Genomic DNA, 15,696 nt, shown 5'->3' on the forward strand with positions numbered 1-15,696 from the left:
CAGATTAACACATTAACTCTCTAAAATTTTGTAATGTAACAAATTGAACAATTAAATTATGATTATATTATGTATAACGTATGATTAATGTCAAGTATTGACTTCCTCTGTTGATTGCCCCCGGATCCCTAACAACTCTCTGGTGCATCTGAACATGATGAGATTTATTCAGTTTTCTATGCTACTCAGCTGATCAGTTTTTACACTTGAGTTAATTGTAGAATTCCCATTTCAATATAAACACATATCAAAAAAGCGTTTCTAATGACAACTGAAATTTAATGAAATTTTCTAATGAAATTTTCTGTCTCTTTTTAGACTTCAATCCTGATTGGATGCTTTTTTCAAAATGACAGCAGAAGACTCCGCCTCTGCCATTGCTATGAATAACTCTAGCCCTTCCTCCACTTCTAAGGCCTCCTCAGGGCATCCTCAACATCACAGCTCCATCCCAGAGGGTGTGGCTGGGGCCCCCAACGAAGCTGCACTTTTGTCACTGATGGAGCGGACTGGCTATGGAATGGTGCAAGAAAATGGACAGCGCAAATATGGCCCGCCACCTGGCTGGCAAGGCCCTGCTCCCCAACGTGGCTGTGAAATCTTTGTTGGTAAAATCCCACGTGACGTCTACGAGGATGAGCTGGTGCCAATATTTGAGAGTGTAGGACGGATCTATGAGATGCGCCTGATGATGGATTTTGATGGGAAGAACCGCGGTTATGCATTTGTTATGTACACTCAGAAGCACGAGGCTAAGCGAGCTGTTCGAGAACTCAATAACTACGAAATTCGTCCAGGAAGGTTGCTAGGTGTTTGCTGTAGTGTAGATAACTGCCGCCTCTTCATTGGTGGAATTCCCAAAACCAAGAAGCGTGAGGAGATCCTGGAGGAAGTTTCCAAGGTGACTGAGGGGGTGCTGGATGTGATCGTGTACGCGAGTGCAGCGGATAAGATGAAGAATCGTGGCTTTGCCTTTGTAGAGTATGAGTCTCATCGTGCTGCTGCTATGGCCAGAAGAAAGCTCATGCCAGGACGAATTCAGGTTTAAGAGTTCACACCATATTCCTTACCCTATGCCTAAACCCTGTCTTTCTATTTCTGGATGCCTGTGTATCCCTCAACCTGGGGTGTCTTACCCTGCTCCTAGGGGGTGACCTTTTTCCAAATCTAATCAAACACACCTGAAACAGTTAAAGTTAATTTGGGTTCACTTGAAAATTACCAGCAGGTGTGTTGGAGAAGGACAAAGCATGACAATGGAGCATGACAATGACCTTCCAGGACAGGGCCACCCATGTACATGACTGGACCCCTGAAGCATTCAAGTGAACGGACCCCCTTGGTAATGATTGCAGAGTTTGGTCCACCTCGGAAATGATTGCCAACCAGGGGGTGGGGCCCTTTTCACCAAGTACCTAGGCCTCTGAAACATCGACCCCCCCAACCCCCCCCCCCCCCCCATGCAGCCCTGCTTCAGGAGCATGGTTTGACACCCCTGCTTAAACCTAACCCTTATCACCCCCCAAACCCAGAGAGAAATTATAGGTTGATAAGAATGATGTACATTTCGACCATCCCCCAACCCTAAAACAAACCTTAACCCTACCCTTTTCCCTATCCTAACCTGTACTTGGTTGATAGCAGTGTTGTTCCTAGTTTGCAAAATCATGTTCACTGTATTGAATACACCTCTCTGAACTTAAACTGTATGTATGTGCGCCTTTTTATTTTTCTAGCTCTGGGGACACCAGATTGCAGTTGACTGGGCTGAACCTGAGATTGACGTTGACGAGGACGTCATGGAAACAGTGAAGATTCTATATGTGCGGAACCTGATGATAGAGACCAGCGAGGAGACTCTGCGCCAAACCTTTGGCCAGTTTAGCCCTGGCTGCGTAGAACGTGTCAAGAAAATCCGAGACTACGCCTTTGTTCACTTTGCCAGTCGAGATGATGCTGTGGTTGCAATGGACAACCTGAACGGCACAGAGATCGAAGGTTCTCTTATTGAAGTGACCCTGGCCAAGCCTGTGGATAAGGAGCAGTACACTCGTTATCAGAAGGCATCTAAGGGAACAGCAGCTGTGACAACTACTGACAACACCCAACAAAGTTACGTGTATCAATGTGACCCATATACACTCGCCTATTACAGCTATCCCTACAACACACTCATTGGACCCAACCGAGACTACTTCATCAAAGGTTAGACACCTCAGTATCTCTCCTTTGCTTTCTCAGATCAGAATGAACAGAGTCCCCACTGTTAATTGTTATGTGATTCATGAACATACAACAATACAACTGTATTTTGAAATGAAATGACAAAATCAACTTAACTTTGTTTGAAACTCAACAAATGCATTGCCATTTTGATGTAATTGGACTGAATTACCCAAATACATTGTTCACAATAGATTTTCTGTGGAGGCTTTGAGTAACATACTCCTGAATGTAGTTGGGAATCTCCAATGTATTCTAACTCTCTGTCTCATAATAGTCCACATTTACTAGAATTAGAGCCGAAATTGGATCTGCACAAACAAACACAGGGGATGCATTCTAATGAATTTTAAATCGATGTCCCCTATAACACCAAGCTTTCATTTTGGTAAACCCTAGCATCATTAAAAATAATGACCTATAATAATAATGATTATAAACTGTTTTCAAACAGGTTTCTTGAATACTCACCCCATCATCGGTCGGTCGATAAAACAGATGACACCACCCCAAATGCAAACCATTGGATATTCAGAGCAATGTTTTGATAGCGCCACAGAGCCTCAGTGTTACAGTTTTCAGGGCATGAAACTTATGAATAATTTTTTATCATAGAGCAAAGAAGAAGCTCTCAAGAAGCTCTACCTTGTTTGTTGCTAATTACATCTTAAGTATGGCTACCAGATAGTTACACTTTGAGACTGTTTTAGGCTAAAGAGCAAAGGAACAATGGAGATCCCTGAAAAAAAGTATGATATTGAATCTAATTATGGGAATCTGGCATTATTTCATTTCCTAACCCATCATCATCAATTACAGATGCTTGTGGTTTTGGGTTGGGTTTGTAAAAATTGTTTGAGATCATTTTTATCTGTCAACATCTGATTGCATTTTCGAGTTTTCCTCAGTCTGTGATATTTGGTCCCCTATTATCTGATTGAAAAAGAACTTTACCATCATGTGACATCGTTACTCAACGCTAGCACCACCACTCCTCCCAACAATACTGTTCTTAAAAAAACTGAAGGAAATTATAAATTCCTTTAGGGGCATTCACACTGACAGCAATTTTAATGAGAATTGCGAAGAGATGCAGTGCCTCATTTGTAGCCACACCCAAATCTTTATCATTAAATCACCCCATGCTAGCAAACCATTTAGCAAATATTTTCAACTCGAAAGGAAAACCTAATGACAAATGAAATACAATGACTTGTATTTGGAATATGCCTACTTGTTCTCAAGTGTTGGCATTACTCCATGCTACCAGTACTATATTTAGGTATGCGCCTCCTTGTGGCTCTGTACCTGAACAGCGCCCCCTTCCATTTGTATCTCAAGCAGGTACTGTAAGAGGCCGTGGTCGTGCTGGGGCTGGTAACAGGGGCCCAGGGCCCCGTGGCTCATACCTTGGTGGCTATTCAGCTGGCCGAGGCATTTACAGCCGCTACCATGAAGGAAAGACCAAACTGCCGGACAAACCTTACGAGATCATGACCAATTTAGAGCTGGCAGCTGTGAACCCAGTCGGCATGAAGCCTGGCACAAGTCAGTTAAATTGACCCACATATACAGAATCTAACTCAGTCATGTTCTACTCCTACCAGTGAAGGCAGAATCTTTGTTTAAATTTCTAATGTAAGCAGAATAATTCATTAATTGCATTTAATACTGAAATTTATCTACTAGGGAGTTTTATATTCAACTTGTGATCAGGCCCGGTTCTACGGTGCTTGAGGTGCTAAGTACTCATAAAAGGGACGTTAGAGCACCCTCAATTTAACAACGTTGGTGCTTTATTGCATCTTCACTAAATTCAGAAACACCCTCTGAGATTTAGATCTGGAACCGGGCTTTTAAATCTGCTTTTATATGCTTGAAAAAGAATTACAATCAAGTCAATTCTATTGGGGTTTACTCCACAGAATTAGAAAGACTCTACTGCCCCTGCTGGCCTGGAGCGGAGTACTGACTTCTTCCTCTCTTTATGACAGCTGTCATAGCTTTAAATGCCTACCTCAATAAGCATACTTTCGATTTTTTTATTACTTAAAGGCTCTCTTTCTTTTTCAATGCTCAAACAATTCTCAAAAAGCACTCAACATTTTAGTTTTAACAGTACAACTTTTCAATCATGAACATGAAAGTACCTAGTAAGATACCGCATGTTGTGACTATTTTTATGTTTATATACAGTACCTTTTTTTAAATTAAATTTACTGAATCAGTGCATCATATCACTGAATTGTTACAGTCTATTTCAGTCAATGAATACACAGTTATTAGGAACACTAGGATAAAACAAGCCAGAAAATTAAACAATCCATAGAGAATACCAAAAATCCTTTAGTATTACAAAACAATCTGAGAGTATTTGAGTTTGTTTGGGCATTGTGTTCAAATGACTTTCTTTTCTTTCTAATCTGCTGCTCTGTTGAAACTAACTGATCTTTCTGATCTGAGATCTGTGAACTTCTGACTGGAGTATTCTGACGTCACCTAAACCTACTGATCCTAAATCTGAATTAACACGGGGAATGAACAGAGTTTTTGTACATGGAAACAATAACGTGTGTGTGTGTGTGAATGAAAGACAATGTGTATGTGGTGTGGTGTGGGTGTGCTTTTTGTTGCTAATCTTAAGCTGAGTCATACACTTGTTTTAATTGAAGACAGGTTGTGTAAGTCTCTTTTTGTGCATTTATCCTCTCTCATTCTTTCTCTCCTGTACTCTCTAATGTATCTTTCTCATTCACTTAATTTTATTCCTATATTATCTATATTATCTTCATATTTTATATAAGCTATGTTACCTCACAAGGTACACATTTTACACAGTGATAATGTACAGTATATGTACCATTTTAAATAATAAAATATAAACTGTTGGCATATTTGTGCCATTGTTCTAAGTGTACATGTGTGTGCTTGTATCTGTATGTGTGTGTATGTGTGTGTGTGTGTGTGTGTGTGTGTGTGTGTGTGTGTGTGTGTGTGTGTGTGTGTGTGTAGTGGTTCTTCCAGCTCTTGGTGCCCAATACCCAACAACTGTGTTCTCTACTGGCCCAGCAAAGTTCATGGAGGAAGGAAAGATGCATCCCATGGAGCATCTGATAAACCCCCTGGCCCTTCAGCACGACCCCAATGCAGCCCAGGCCACTGCGGCTGTCATACCTGCAGTCTCCACACCACCCCCTTTCCAGGTACTGTCCTACACCTAAGCAAATGGGACAATTTACAGTTAATACAAATCTGTTAAGTATTTTATATTTAGTCAATATTTTTTGTCATGTCATATTCATTCATTTTAGTTCATTTCACTCTGAATAAAATGGCATATAATTTTAGTCAGCTAAATAAACTTTAGCTGACAATAATGCGCAAAATGACAATAACGTATGGAAAACTGTAACATACCCAAATTTATTTAAAATGCAACTTTTAAAAACTGTGCTTGTTGTAAAAACTTGATCTCCTAAAATAATAGCATAAAATGAGTATACTGAAGTATTAAATGGATGAAAATGAAAATTCTCTCATCATTTACTCACCCTCATGCCATCCAAGATGTGTATGACTTTATTTCTTCTGCAGAACACAAATTATGATTTTTAGAAGAATATTTCAGTTCTGTAGGTCCATACAAAGCAAGTGAATGGGTGCCAAACTCCAGTGTTTTAATCCATATTTTCTGAAGCAATATGATAGGTGTGGGTGAGAAACAGATCAATATTCAAGTCATTTTTTGCTTGAAATTTATCTCCCTGCCCAGTAGGGAGCGATATGCATGAATAATGTGAATCACCAAAAATACCCACTCACTTTCTCACCCACAACTATCATATCACTTCTGAAAATATTGATTTAACCACTAGAGTCTTATGGATTACTTTTATGCTGATTTATGTGATTTTTGGAGCTTCGGGATTTTGGCACCCATTCACTTGCATTATATGGACAAAAGAAATTCTTTTAAAAATCTTAATTTGTGTTCATCAGATGAAAGAAAGTCATGCACATCTGGGATGGCATAATGGTGAGTAAATGATGAGAGAATGTTTTTTTTTTTGGGTGAACTATCCCTTTAACTAGTAACTGTATTGTGAATTCCTCATGCTTTAGAGACAGTTTTAGACATTTCAAGATATTGCATTATGTATTGGATTTGGACCAATGAGATTTTACTGAGGGTGGAAATAGAAGCCAAAGTCTCATCACTTGTTGCAATCGTGGTTTATTAGGACAAAAACATGGATGGATTAACATGGAAGAGTTTTTGCCGCTTGTCGTTTTATTACGGTGTAACAATCTCTCTCTCTTTCCTTGTCTCACAGGGTCGTCCTATAACACCAATCTATGCCATGGCTCATAATGTTCAGAGGATCCCAGCAGCTGCCAGTCTGTATGGGGCTGGGTACATGCCTATAGCTGCCCATGCCAACACCGCCACTCTGGCAGCACTACAGAAGAATGCTGCCGTGGCAGCTGCAGCCTATGGAGGATACGCCGGATACATGCCTCAGGCCTTCCCTGCCACCTTCCAGATGCCCATTCATGATGTATACCAGACCTACTGAGATATCATCAATCAAAATGACCTGTATTTACACACCAGCACAGACCAGCAGACCTTCATGCTACATCTATGAGGTCTGCTGGCTAACTGAACCACATTGAGTGAAATTGACATACAGTAGCAACATAAAAACAAACACTTTCTGACTCGTGTCTAGCTCCCTGGATGCCTTTAGATTTCTGCACAAGGTAATGCTGGCAGCAAGGATGTAGACCACTTTTCACTGATCCCACTCATAGACTCCATGACATTAATCAAACTTCCTGGCCGAAGGTTAGGAATCTAGACATGTGACCTAGACTTCTAATCTACTGATTTTGTCCAAAACCACTTGTATATGCTACTGATGAGCTTATCAAGATGCCCCATACCCTATTTTCATCTCTGGCTGAGGTGGACCTTTGTTCCCTTTGTGTTATATATCTATGTGGACACAAACCCCTGCAGTGTGACCAGAACCCCAGCCACTTTTCCCTTTAGACCAATGAGAAATTTCTGTAATCTGTCATGGAGATGTTCACCAGACTTAGTTTGATTTCAAAGCCATCACACAACTTAACGAATGGCAAATCAATCCCGTCTTCTCTCATAGTTCCCACTCAAATCCCCTCAAGAGGCATGTGACCTGATTGCATGTTTTATGATTCTACAGATGTCTTTAACAACCCTGTTTATTAGTTTTGGTCTACTGTGTACTGGATACAGCGGTGGATTGACTCCGGGTGATATGTTAGTGCGTTTATATGAAGAAATTTAGCATTTAAGACTTGCAGGATCACACTTATTGACATATTACTGTCTTCCGCACACACCCAGTGGATAGCCATTAGCCAGAGTATTTCTGTCCCTTTAGGACCACTGTACACCAAACACTCCTAATACCACTCCTGTGCCTTCACGGCACAAGAATACTGAAGCAATGTTGTAGTATTTGTGGTCTTGGAGTGAGCATATTTAAAGCCTCTCCTTGCTTAAATACTTTTGTTTTGTGAAAAAAAAAAATATGTAAAACTATAAAAAAATAAATAAATAAAAAAAAATTCAACAACTGCTGAGCAGGAGCTTCAACAACCACAGAAGTAGAAGATTTAAAGTGTTTCCTGAAAATGTTGTGTTTTGAGTTAATGACATATACATATAAAATGTTTTGTGTTTTGAAAATGTCGGAATTTTCCGTCCACTGGGTGGCCCGCCTGCGAGTCTAGATGATAATATTTGCATTCATTTTATCTCCTTTACTGTTTTTGACATTTGTTTGCTTTTGCTATTTTATATTTAGATTATTATAAGATTTTAATATTTAGTTGTTTTTTAGTTGTGTTTGTTGTCTGGAAGATTTTTTCTTTTTTAACTATAAGATAAAGATTTATAGGGATAGTTCACCCAAAAATGAAAGTTCTCTCATCATTACTCACCCTCATGATATCCCAGATGTGTATGACTTTCGCTCTTCAGCAGAACACAGACAAAGATTTGTAGGAGAATATTTCATCTCTGTAGGTCTTCACAATGCAAGTGAATGGGTGCCAACATTTTGAAGCATCAAAAAGCATATAAAGGGCAGCATGAAAGTAATCCATAAGACTCCAGCAGTTCATTGTATATCTTCTGAAGTGATATGATAGGTGTGGGTGAGAAACAGATCAATATTTAAGACATTTTTGTCATAAATTCTCCTCCCAGTCCAGTAGGTGGCGATATGCACGAAGAATGTGAATCGCCAAAAACAAAAGAAGAAGAATGTGAAAGTGGAGATTGATAGTAAAACATTGATCTGTTTCTCAATCACACTTCTGAAGATATGTACTTAACCACTGGAGTCGTATGGATTACTTTTATGCTGCCCTTTATGTGCTTTTGAAGATTCAAAAATTGGGTACCCATTCATTTGCATTGTATGGACTACAGAGCTGAGATATTCTTCTAAAAATCTTTATTTGTGTTCTGCAGAAGAAAGAAAGTTGTACACATCTGGGATGGTATGAAGGTGAGTAAATGATGAGAGAAATTTTTTTGGGGTGAACTATTTCTTTAAACAAGAACCAAACAATGACTAGGTTTTTTCTGTTTTAAAAGCAATTGTTCTTTCCACAACAGAGGAATGAGCCTCAGTGTTTACATTCTCAGAGGCAAAATGCATTTTATATAAGTTAGTTTTGAGAGTATTCAAAAACCTATACTGGACGACAGTTGTTGGGTGATAATATATTTTAAATGCACAAACCGGACGGATAAAAAATAGCTGGGTTGAAGATGCAGTATAGCATAATTTACAATGAAGTATATCTGCTGACTGATATTGGCTGTGCTGGTGGTTTGTAGGTAATGACCAAACTGTGCATTAAGCAGCCTTTAGTTCTGTGTTTCCTAGCTACTGGCACTTTAATGTATCACTATCCAGTCCTGTAAACGTAGTCTCCTTAATATTCCCTTTTGTGCCAATAATACAAATTACACTTGAAATACTGTCCAATTTACAAAGGAACTAGTGCTGTTCATGTTGTTCATTAACGTGGTCCTGAGATGCAGGCCAAGTAAACAATTTTGTTCACCTAATTCCTCCTATAGATGCCTGGAAACTCAGTCGACAGTCCATTCTGTTGTGTAGTTTGCTTCTTTAGTAGTTCTATCCCTGCATTTTTGGAGATCACACTCCAAGTGGTACTCAGACTGTACTGAGGTGCACTTAAACATGTTTAGTGTGACCCAAAGTAATAAACAGGCACTTTTGTCATTTTAGGGGTATTATAATTGGAATGTACTGGACCAAAATGAAACCAGGGAGCTCAGAGAACCTCTGTTAAAATCCTCATTGCTTTTCAATGTCTGCTGTATGTCATATGAATGTCCTCCTGAAGACTGCTGTATGCTACCATCGCCTTCTGTAGGGCTGCGTATGTCACATCTGTGCCTTTATTCAGACTGCTGTCTGACAAGTGACCTCTAAAAACACTGTTTTGTCATCTTTTTTTTTTCATTCCTTTTCTTTCAGAAAGTTTTTTTTTCCTTCTATTTATGTTATACCGTTGTGTCAGTTGTTCTGGGGGCTCTGAGTGTTAGAGTTTTGCTGCTTTATTTGGTATTTTGCTTTCATTGAGTTGATGTTAAGTACAGCCTGTGTTTAGAAGAGACTGAGTGAAACTTTTTGGGGGGGGAAATCTCAAGATACACAACCAAACAACAACAAAAAAGACAATCCACGGAGTTCACATCTTACAGGTTACACACCATGTAAGCTTATGTGAGAGCCACACACATTTTCACAACCTGCCAATATCACTGAGGACAGTGACTCTGAGTCACTCCACATTTTGTGTGTGTGTGGTCATGCCTTTATGTTAAAGTGAACCATCCGTTCTCTCTATTAAAATCTTTTATTATGAGCAAAACAGTCAGGATATATTTAATATATACAGTACATTATTTTTGTGTATGAAGTACGAGAATATGCTATAATATATTTTAAGACTCTTTTTCCATCTTTATATGTGCTTTGTTTAGAGTTAAACAACTACAAAACATGTTTTTTTTGGTTTGTATTTTTTTTGGCCAGTGTTCAATGAGGTGTAATCTAATGTAAGAGAGAGAGTGTGTGTGTCTGTGTGGGGGCAGGTTTGGGTGGTATACGATGACAGTTTTTTAGGTTACAAACTGGTAATTACAAGGGTATTATGCTATAAATGTGGTTTATGAGGACATTTCTAGTGTCCCCATAATTCAAATCGCTTAAAAAACATACTAAACTATGTTTTTTTCAAAATGTAAAAATGCAGAATGTTGTTTGTGAGGGTTAGGTTTAGGGGTAGGGTTAGGGTTAGGGTTAGGGGATAGAATCTATAGTTCGTACAGTATAAAAATCATTGTCTATGGAGAGTCCTCATAAGGATAGCCACACCAACATGTGTGTGTGTGTGTGTGTGTGTGTGTGTGTGTGTGTGTTAAAAACACCAGTCATGGATATATTAAAGTGGATAAAACTCGCCATTTTGGAGTCAACGCTGGCCCAAATTGACCATGCATTCATTGGCAAAACATGGTTCTTTTTTGTGATCATTTCATAAACACTACATGTGTAGCGTTTTGGTTTTCCTTTTTATGACTTGTTTCTTGTTACTAAAAAAATAAACGAACAAGACAATGTGACCTCGGCTGAGGACATTTAGATAATGTAGAATGTTATTGCCAAAATATTCTTATCTTTCCTTTTTTTAGATCTTCATAGACTGTTTTCTATCTTCCATTGCTTGTTTAAGGCTTTTTGGCATTGTTGTATTTATAGCAGTAGTTTAATAAAGCATTTTCAAAAAGAAGAGTAAAATCTGTGCTTCCCTCTATTCTCTCTGCTCTCCATTCACACACAACACGGATAATTTTCTAAATGTTTAACTAAAATGTACATTTTCCAATGATAAGATTTTAAAAGCGTTTTATTTAATTTTCTATTTAAGATTTTGTTTAAATTTCACCTGCAATGAGAGTTGTCCTTTTCTGATGATCCAGTGTACCAAACGGTTTTAACTAGACTGGAGTGATTCGATGATGCAACTCCAGTTGTACCACAAGAGGGAAGCCATACAACATGAGTCACGACCAGAAGATGGTTTTCAGTGCTGGGATGGGATCAAAAACAAAGCCGTTCTGATATGGAAGCCTACAAGGTTAGCATAGACTAGCGTAACGTGGCTCATCATTTAATGAACGGAGTGTCTATTTACACTAAGTGCAAATAGCCCTGTTGGCAGAGGCTATTTATACTCTGCCCATCACTGCTCAGACCAAACTCAAGACAGCCACAACAGATTTATTTGGGGTCAACTGCTGATCAAATGAAGGCGGGCATATTTGAATTTTTCATGATGGGGCAGAGACATTACACTGGTTAATGGGTTAGACATTTAGTGGATTAAGAGATTGGATAACTAAGTGACTATTTGCGGTCCAATAGTCTGGTGGAAACAGGATTTTATGGCAAACTGGGCAGCTGTAGTAACTCTGGGTGTAATGACGGTATGTGTATGTGCTGTCACGCTGGAGATCCGTTTTCAAATCTCACCCCTTGACATATTATTTCCCATGTCTCTACTCTTAATATTTCCTATAATACTACTTATAGTAATAAATAAAAGAGATTCCTCAAAGTGATTTGGTCACAGTGAAGGTCGTGGAGTTGAGAGAAGGATTTGATCTGGATAAAATTAACAATGGTTTTACTGTAGTAATATTGTAGTAACCATGTGTTTTGGTGGAAACTACACTGGTGTTTGGAATAATGTACAGATTTTGCTCTTATGGAAAGAAATTGGCACTTTTAAGTGCCATTCAACTGATCACAATGTATAGTCAGAACATTAATAATGTGGAAAATTACAATAAAAAAAGAAATATTCAGTTAAACTACTTCAAAGAGTTCTCATCAAAAAATCCTCCACGTGCAGCAATGACAGCTTTACAGATCTTTGGCATTCTAGCTGTCAGTTTGTCCAGATACTCAGGTGACATTTCACCCCACACTTCCTGTAGCACTTGCCATAGATGTGGCTGTCCTGTCGGGCACTTCTCACGCACCTTACAGTCTAGCTGATCCCACAAAAGCTCAATGGGGTTAAGATCCAGAACACTCTTTTCCAATTATCTGTTGTGCAATGTCTGTGTTTCTTTGCCCACTCTAACCTTTTCTTTTTTTTTTTCTGTTTCAAAAGTGGCTTTTTTTTCTTTGCAATTCTTCCCATAAAGCTTGCACCCCTGAGTCTTCTCTTTACTGTTGTTCATGAAACTGGTGTTGAGCGGGTAGAATTCAATGAAGCTGTCAGCTGAGGACACGTGAGGCGTCTATTTCTCAAACTAGAGACTCTGATATACTTATCCTCTTGTTTAGTTGTACATCTGGCCTTCCACATCTCTTTCTGTCCTTGTTAGAGCCAGTTGTCCTTTGTCTTTGAAGACTGTAGTGTACACCTTTGTATGAAATCTTCGGTTTTTGGCAATATCAAGCATTGTATAGCCTTCATTCCTCAAAACAATGATTGACTGATGAGTTTCTAGAGAAAGCTGTTTCTTTTTTGCCATTTTTGACCTAATATTGACCATAAGACATGCCAGTCTATTGCATAATGTGGCAACTCAAAAACAAACACAAAGACAATGTTAAGCTTCATTTAATGAACCAAACAGCTTTAAACTGTGTTTGTTATAATGGCAAGTGATTTTCTAGTACCAAATTAGTAATTTAGCATGATTACTCAAAGATAAGGTGTTTGAGTGATGGCTGCTGGAAATGGTGCCTGTTTAGATTTGATCAAAAATTACTTTTTTCAAATAGTGATGGCGCTGTTCTTTACATCAGTAATGTCCTGACTATACTTTGTGATCAGTTGAATGCCACTTTCATGAATTAAAATACCAATTTCCTTCCAAAACGGCAAAATCTGTAAATTAATCCAAACTTTTGGCCGCCAGTGTATATAGTTCTGATGTTCTAACCATGGTGTTACTACAGTAACATGTTGTTAGTAGTAGTTAATAGTAACCATGTTTAATTTTGTAGTTACTATGATTTTACTAGAAAAATACCATGGTGATACAATGGTTACTGTAGTAAAACCATGGTTAATTTTTGTAAGGTAGGGGTAGGGATTGGTGTAGGGTGTCTGTGGGACTCCAAATAAACACAATAAAAATGCTGCAGTGATGCCACTATACTGTATGTAAGAGTATCTATCACTATTTGCACTAGAGTGCAGATAGCATCTAACACAGGGGTTCTCAACAGGAGCATTCAAAGGATGCCAGGGGGTGCTGAGAGCAAATTAGAGAGGGGGGTGTTAGGTTACAAATAGGGGGCGTTTATCAGTCGTAATAATCAAATCTATCGTCAAGTTCCTCTTTGCATTAAAACGTTTATGTAGACTTGGAGTATATCAGTTGGTTCTCAATTATACAGGTTGGTACGCATTTGTATCGCGGTTCATCTGATTTTGAAGTCTAGTGTTGCATCTGAAGTATCTGGTTTAGCAGCGTCAACTACACAGGCGAAGGCACTTCGGCTAATGCACCTGTATGACTCTGTAGATGGATACGGCTCAATGGACAGAGCAGCGCGAGTGCAAAGCTCTTAAAGCTCGAGCTCTTAAACTTGCAGCTTTGCGAGAATCAGTGAGAAGTAAGGCATGAGAAGCGGAAACCATTTGAGTTCGGCACAGAATTCTACATCACCATTCTTGAATTTACTATAGTAACATTAACTTTAGGCAGATATAGATTGATAATAATTATTATCACAACACTACTTCGGCTCTATTAAATTTGTCATAGGCTACATTAGGGGAGTGAGGGAATATAATACATTTTTGTTACAACTTATAAATATATATATTTTGTATTTATTGTTTTAACATGTGTTTAGAGTAGTCTACTGTTTATAATTACAAAAATGCCATAGTTTGTTTTATAGAAATCATGTTACATCTAACCATGTTAGTGAAGATCCATGCTTCCATGTGTTTACTGTGGTCTTGTTACAAATACCACTGTTAAAACTATAAAAATAGATAATTAATTAATAAATTACATTTTTCAAAAAGGCAAATGTAAAATATATTAACAATGTCACTTTTATTATTAGTTTATGTCTTCGGATTTTCATTTTATAGGCCCCAGATTAATGCTGCATTCCATTCAACTTGGAAAGTCGGATTTTCCAACTTCCTACTGGGAAAAGTGCAATGGAACGCCACTTGAAGTCATAATTCCAACTTGGAAAGTCATGCAGAAATTTTAAACTCTGCGTGACATCACACAATCATGTTGGCACCCAGGAAGATGTACTAAATAAGTGATAAACATTCACTTTTATTAAATAATATCGATAAATGAGTCAAAGTTCCTACATTACATGATATTAAAGTTTGTTTATCAAACGTTAGCAGTGTAGCAGGTGTTCAAAACATGGTAAAGTATACTCTCTTTTGATAATCGTACACCTGTAACACAAATGCTAGTGTTGCAGATTGTTTATGAATTGGGTTGTTAGGAGACATCTCTGGTGACAGTCAAACACCTGCTATGCTAACGGGAGCATTGCAGTTTTGTTTCCTTTAAAGTCATCTTTTTCGGAGAGATCAAGTAGGAATATCCCACATCCGATTTGAATGGAACGCAGCAATACCCCTCCTTCTGCTTGAATTCAAGAAATGCAAGGTTTGGTCTCACATTCATGATGTGTAAGCCTTGGGGCAAAAAAAAAAAAAGGTTGAGAACCACTGATCTAACGCTATTTGCACTTAGTGCAAAGAAGATGCTTTCTGTTGCTTTTTACACTTAGTGAAAATAGCATCTGTCACTATTTGAACTTTGTGCAAATAGCCTCAGCCTTTAATGAATTATCCACCTGTCCGCTAATCTCCAACATGTTTTACACTAAACAATCTTTTTGGAGTGAACTATGTGTGGAGTTTACAATGATAAAATTACTGTTTTATATGAGAAATCATGGACGTTTTTATGACCGGAAGGTGTCAGTTTACGGCTCTCTCCATTCATTTGTATAGCATCAGCAAACTGACGTAAAATGCTAGTTGACCGTTACAGCCGTTATGCTCTCCCCAATGATAGAACTGCAAAGGTTGTTATCAAAGTACTATAAGATCTCTGTCTAAACCCTGTGTTCACGGTAGACTTGGGTAGCGATTTTAAACCGAAACTGTCGGGTTTTGTTTTAACATGCATATTTAGGACAGTGAGTTGTTCCTCTTTCCTCTTTATTACGATAAAACCTTGGGGATTGCCATGGACTGCAGTCAATTTTCCCTTTCAGTCCAACTAATGCCAGAGAAACAGTTTGAAGAAATTTAGCGGAGCAAGTAAGGTAAAGTCAGTATAATTATAGCAACTTACCTGAA

At 38.4% G+C, this 15,696-nt stretch overlaps 1 protein-coding gene across 7 annotated transcripts in view; it reads left to right on the forward strand.

Annotated features, from left to right (window-relative positions):
* LOC127445094 (RNA-binding protein 47-like) overlaps nt 1-11,117 on the forward strand; it is a 34,749-nt gene extending 23,632 nt beyond the window's left edge. For 5 of the 7 annotated variants that reach the window (XM_051704864.1, XM_051704866.1, XM_051704867.1 and 2 more), the window contains 5 exons: nt 319-1,042; nt 1,737-2,205; nt 3,565-3,771; nt 5,236-5,426; nt 6,558-11,117. In XM_051704864.1, coding sequence (XP_051560824.1) covers nt 350-1,042; nt 1,737-2,205; nt 3,565-3,771; nt 5,236-5,426; nt 6,558-6,800 — 1,803 coding nt within the window. In that variant the 5' untranslated portion in view covers nt 319-349 and the 3' untranslated portion in view covers nt 6,801-11,117. The remainder of the gene's footprint in view (nt 1-318; nt 1,043-1,736; nt 2,206-3,564; nt 3,772-5,235; nt 5,427-6,557) is intronic. The other 2 variants (XM_051704870.1, XM_051704871.1) reach the window with 2 other exon arrangements.
* The last annotated feature ends 4,579 nt before the right edge of the window (nt 11,118-15,696 follow it).

Source organism: Myxocyprinus asiaticus, chromosome 8, assembly GCF_019703515.2.
Source record: "Myxocyprinus asiaticus isolate MX2 ecotype Aquarium Trade chromosome 8, UBuf_Myxa_2, whole genome shotgun sequence".
In the NCBI taxonomy this organism is placed as follows: Eukaryota; Metazoa; Chordata; class Actinopteri; order Cypriniformes; family Catostomidae; genus Myxocyprinus; species Myxocyprinus asiaticus.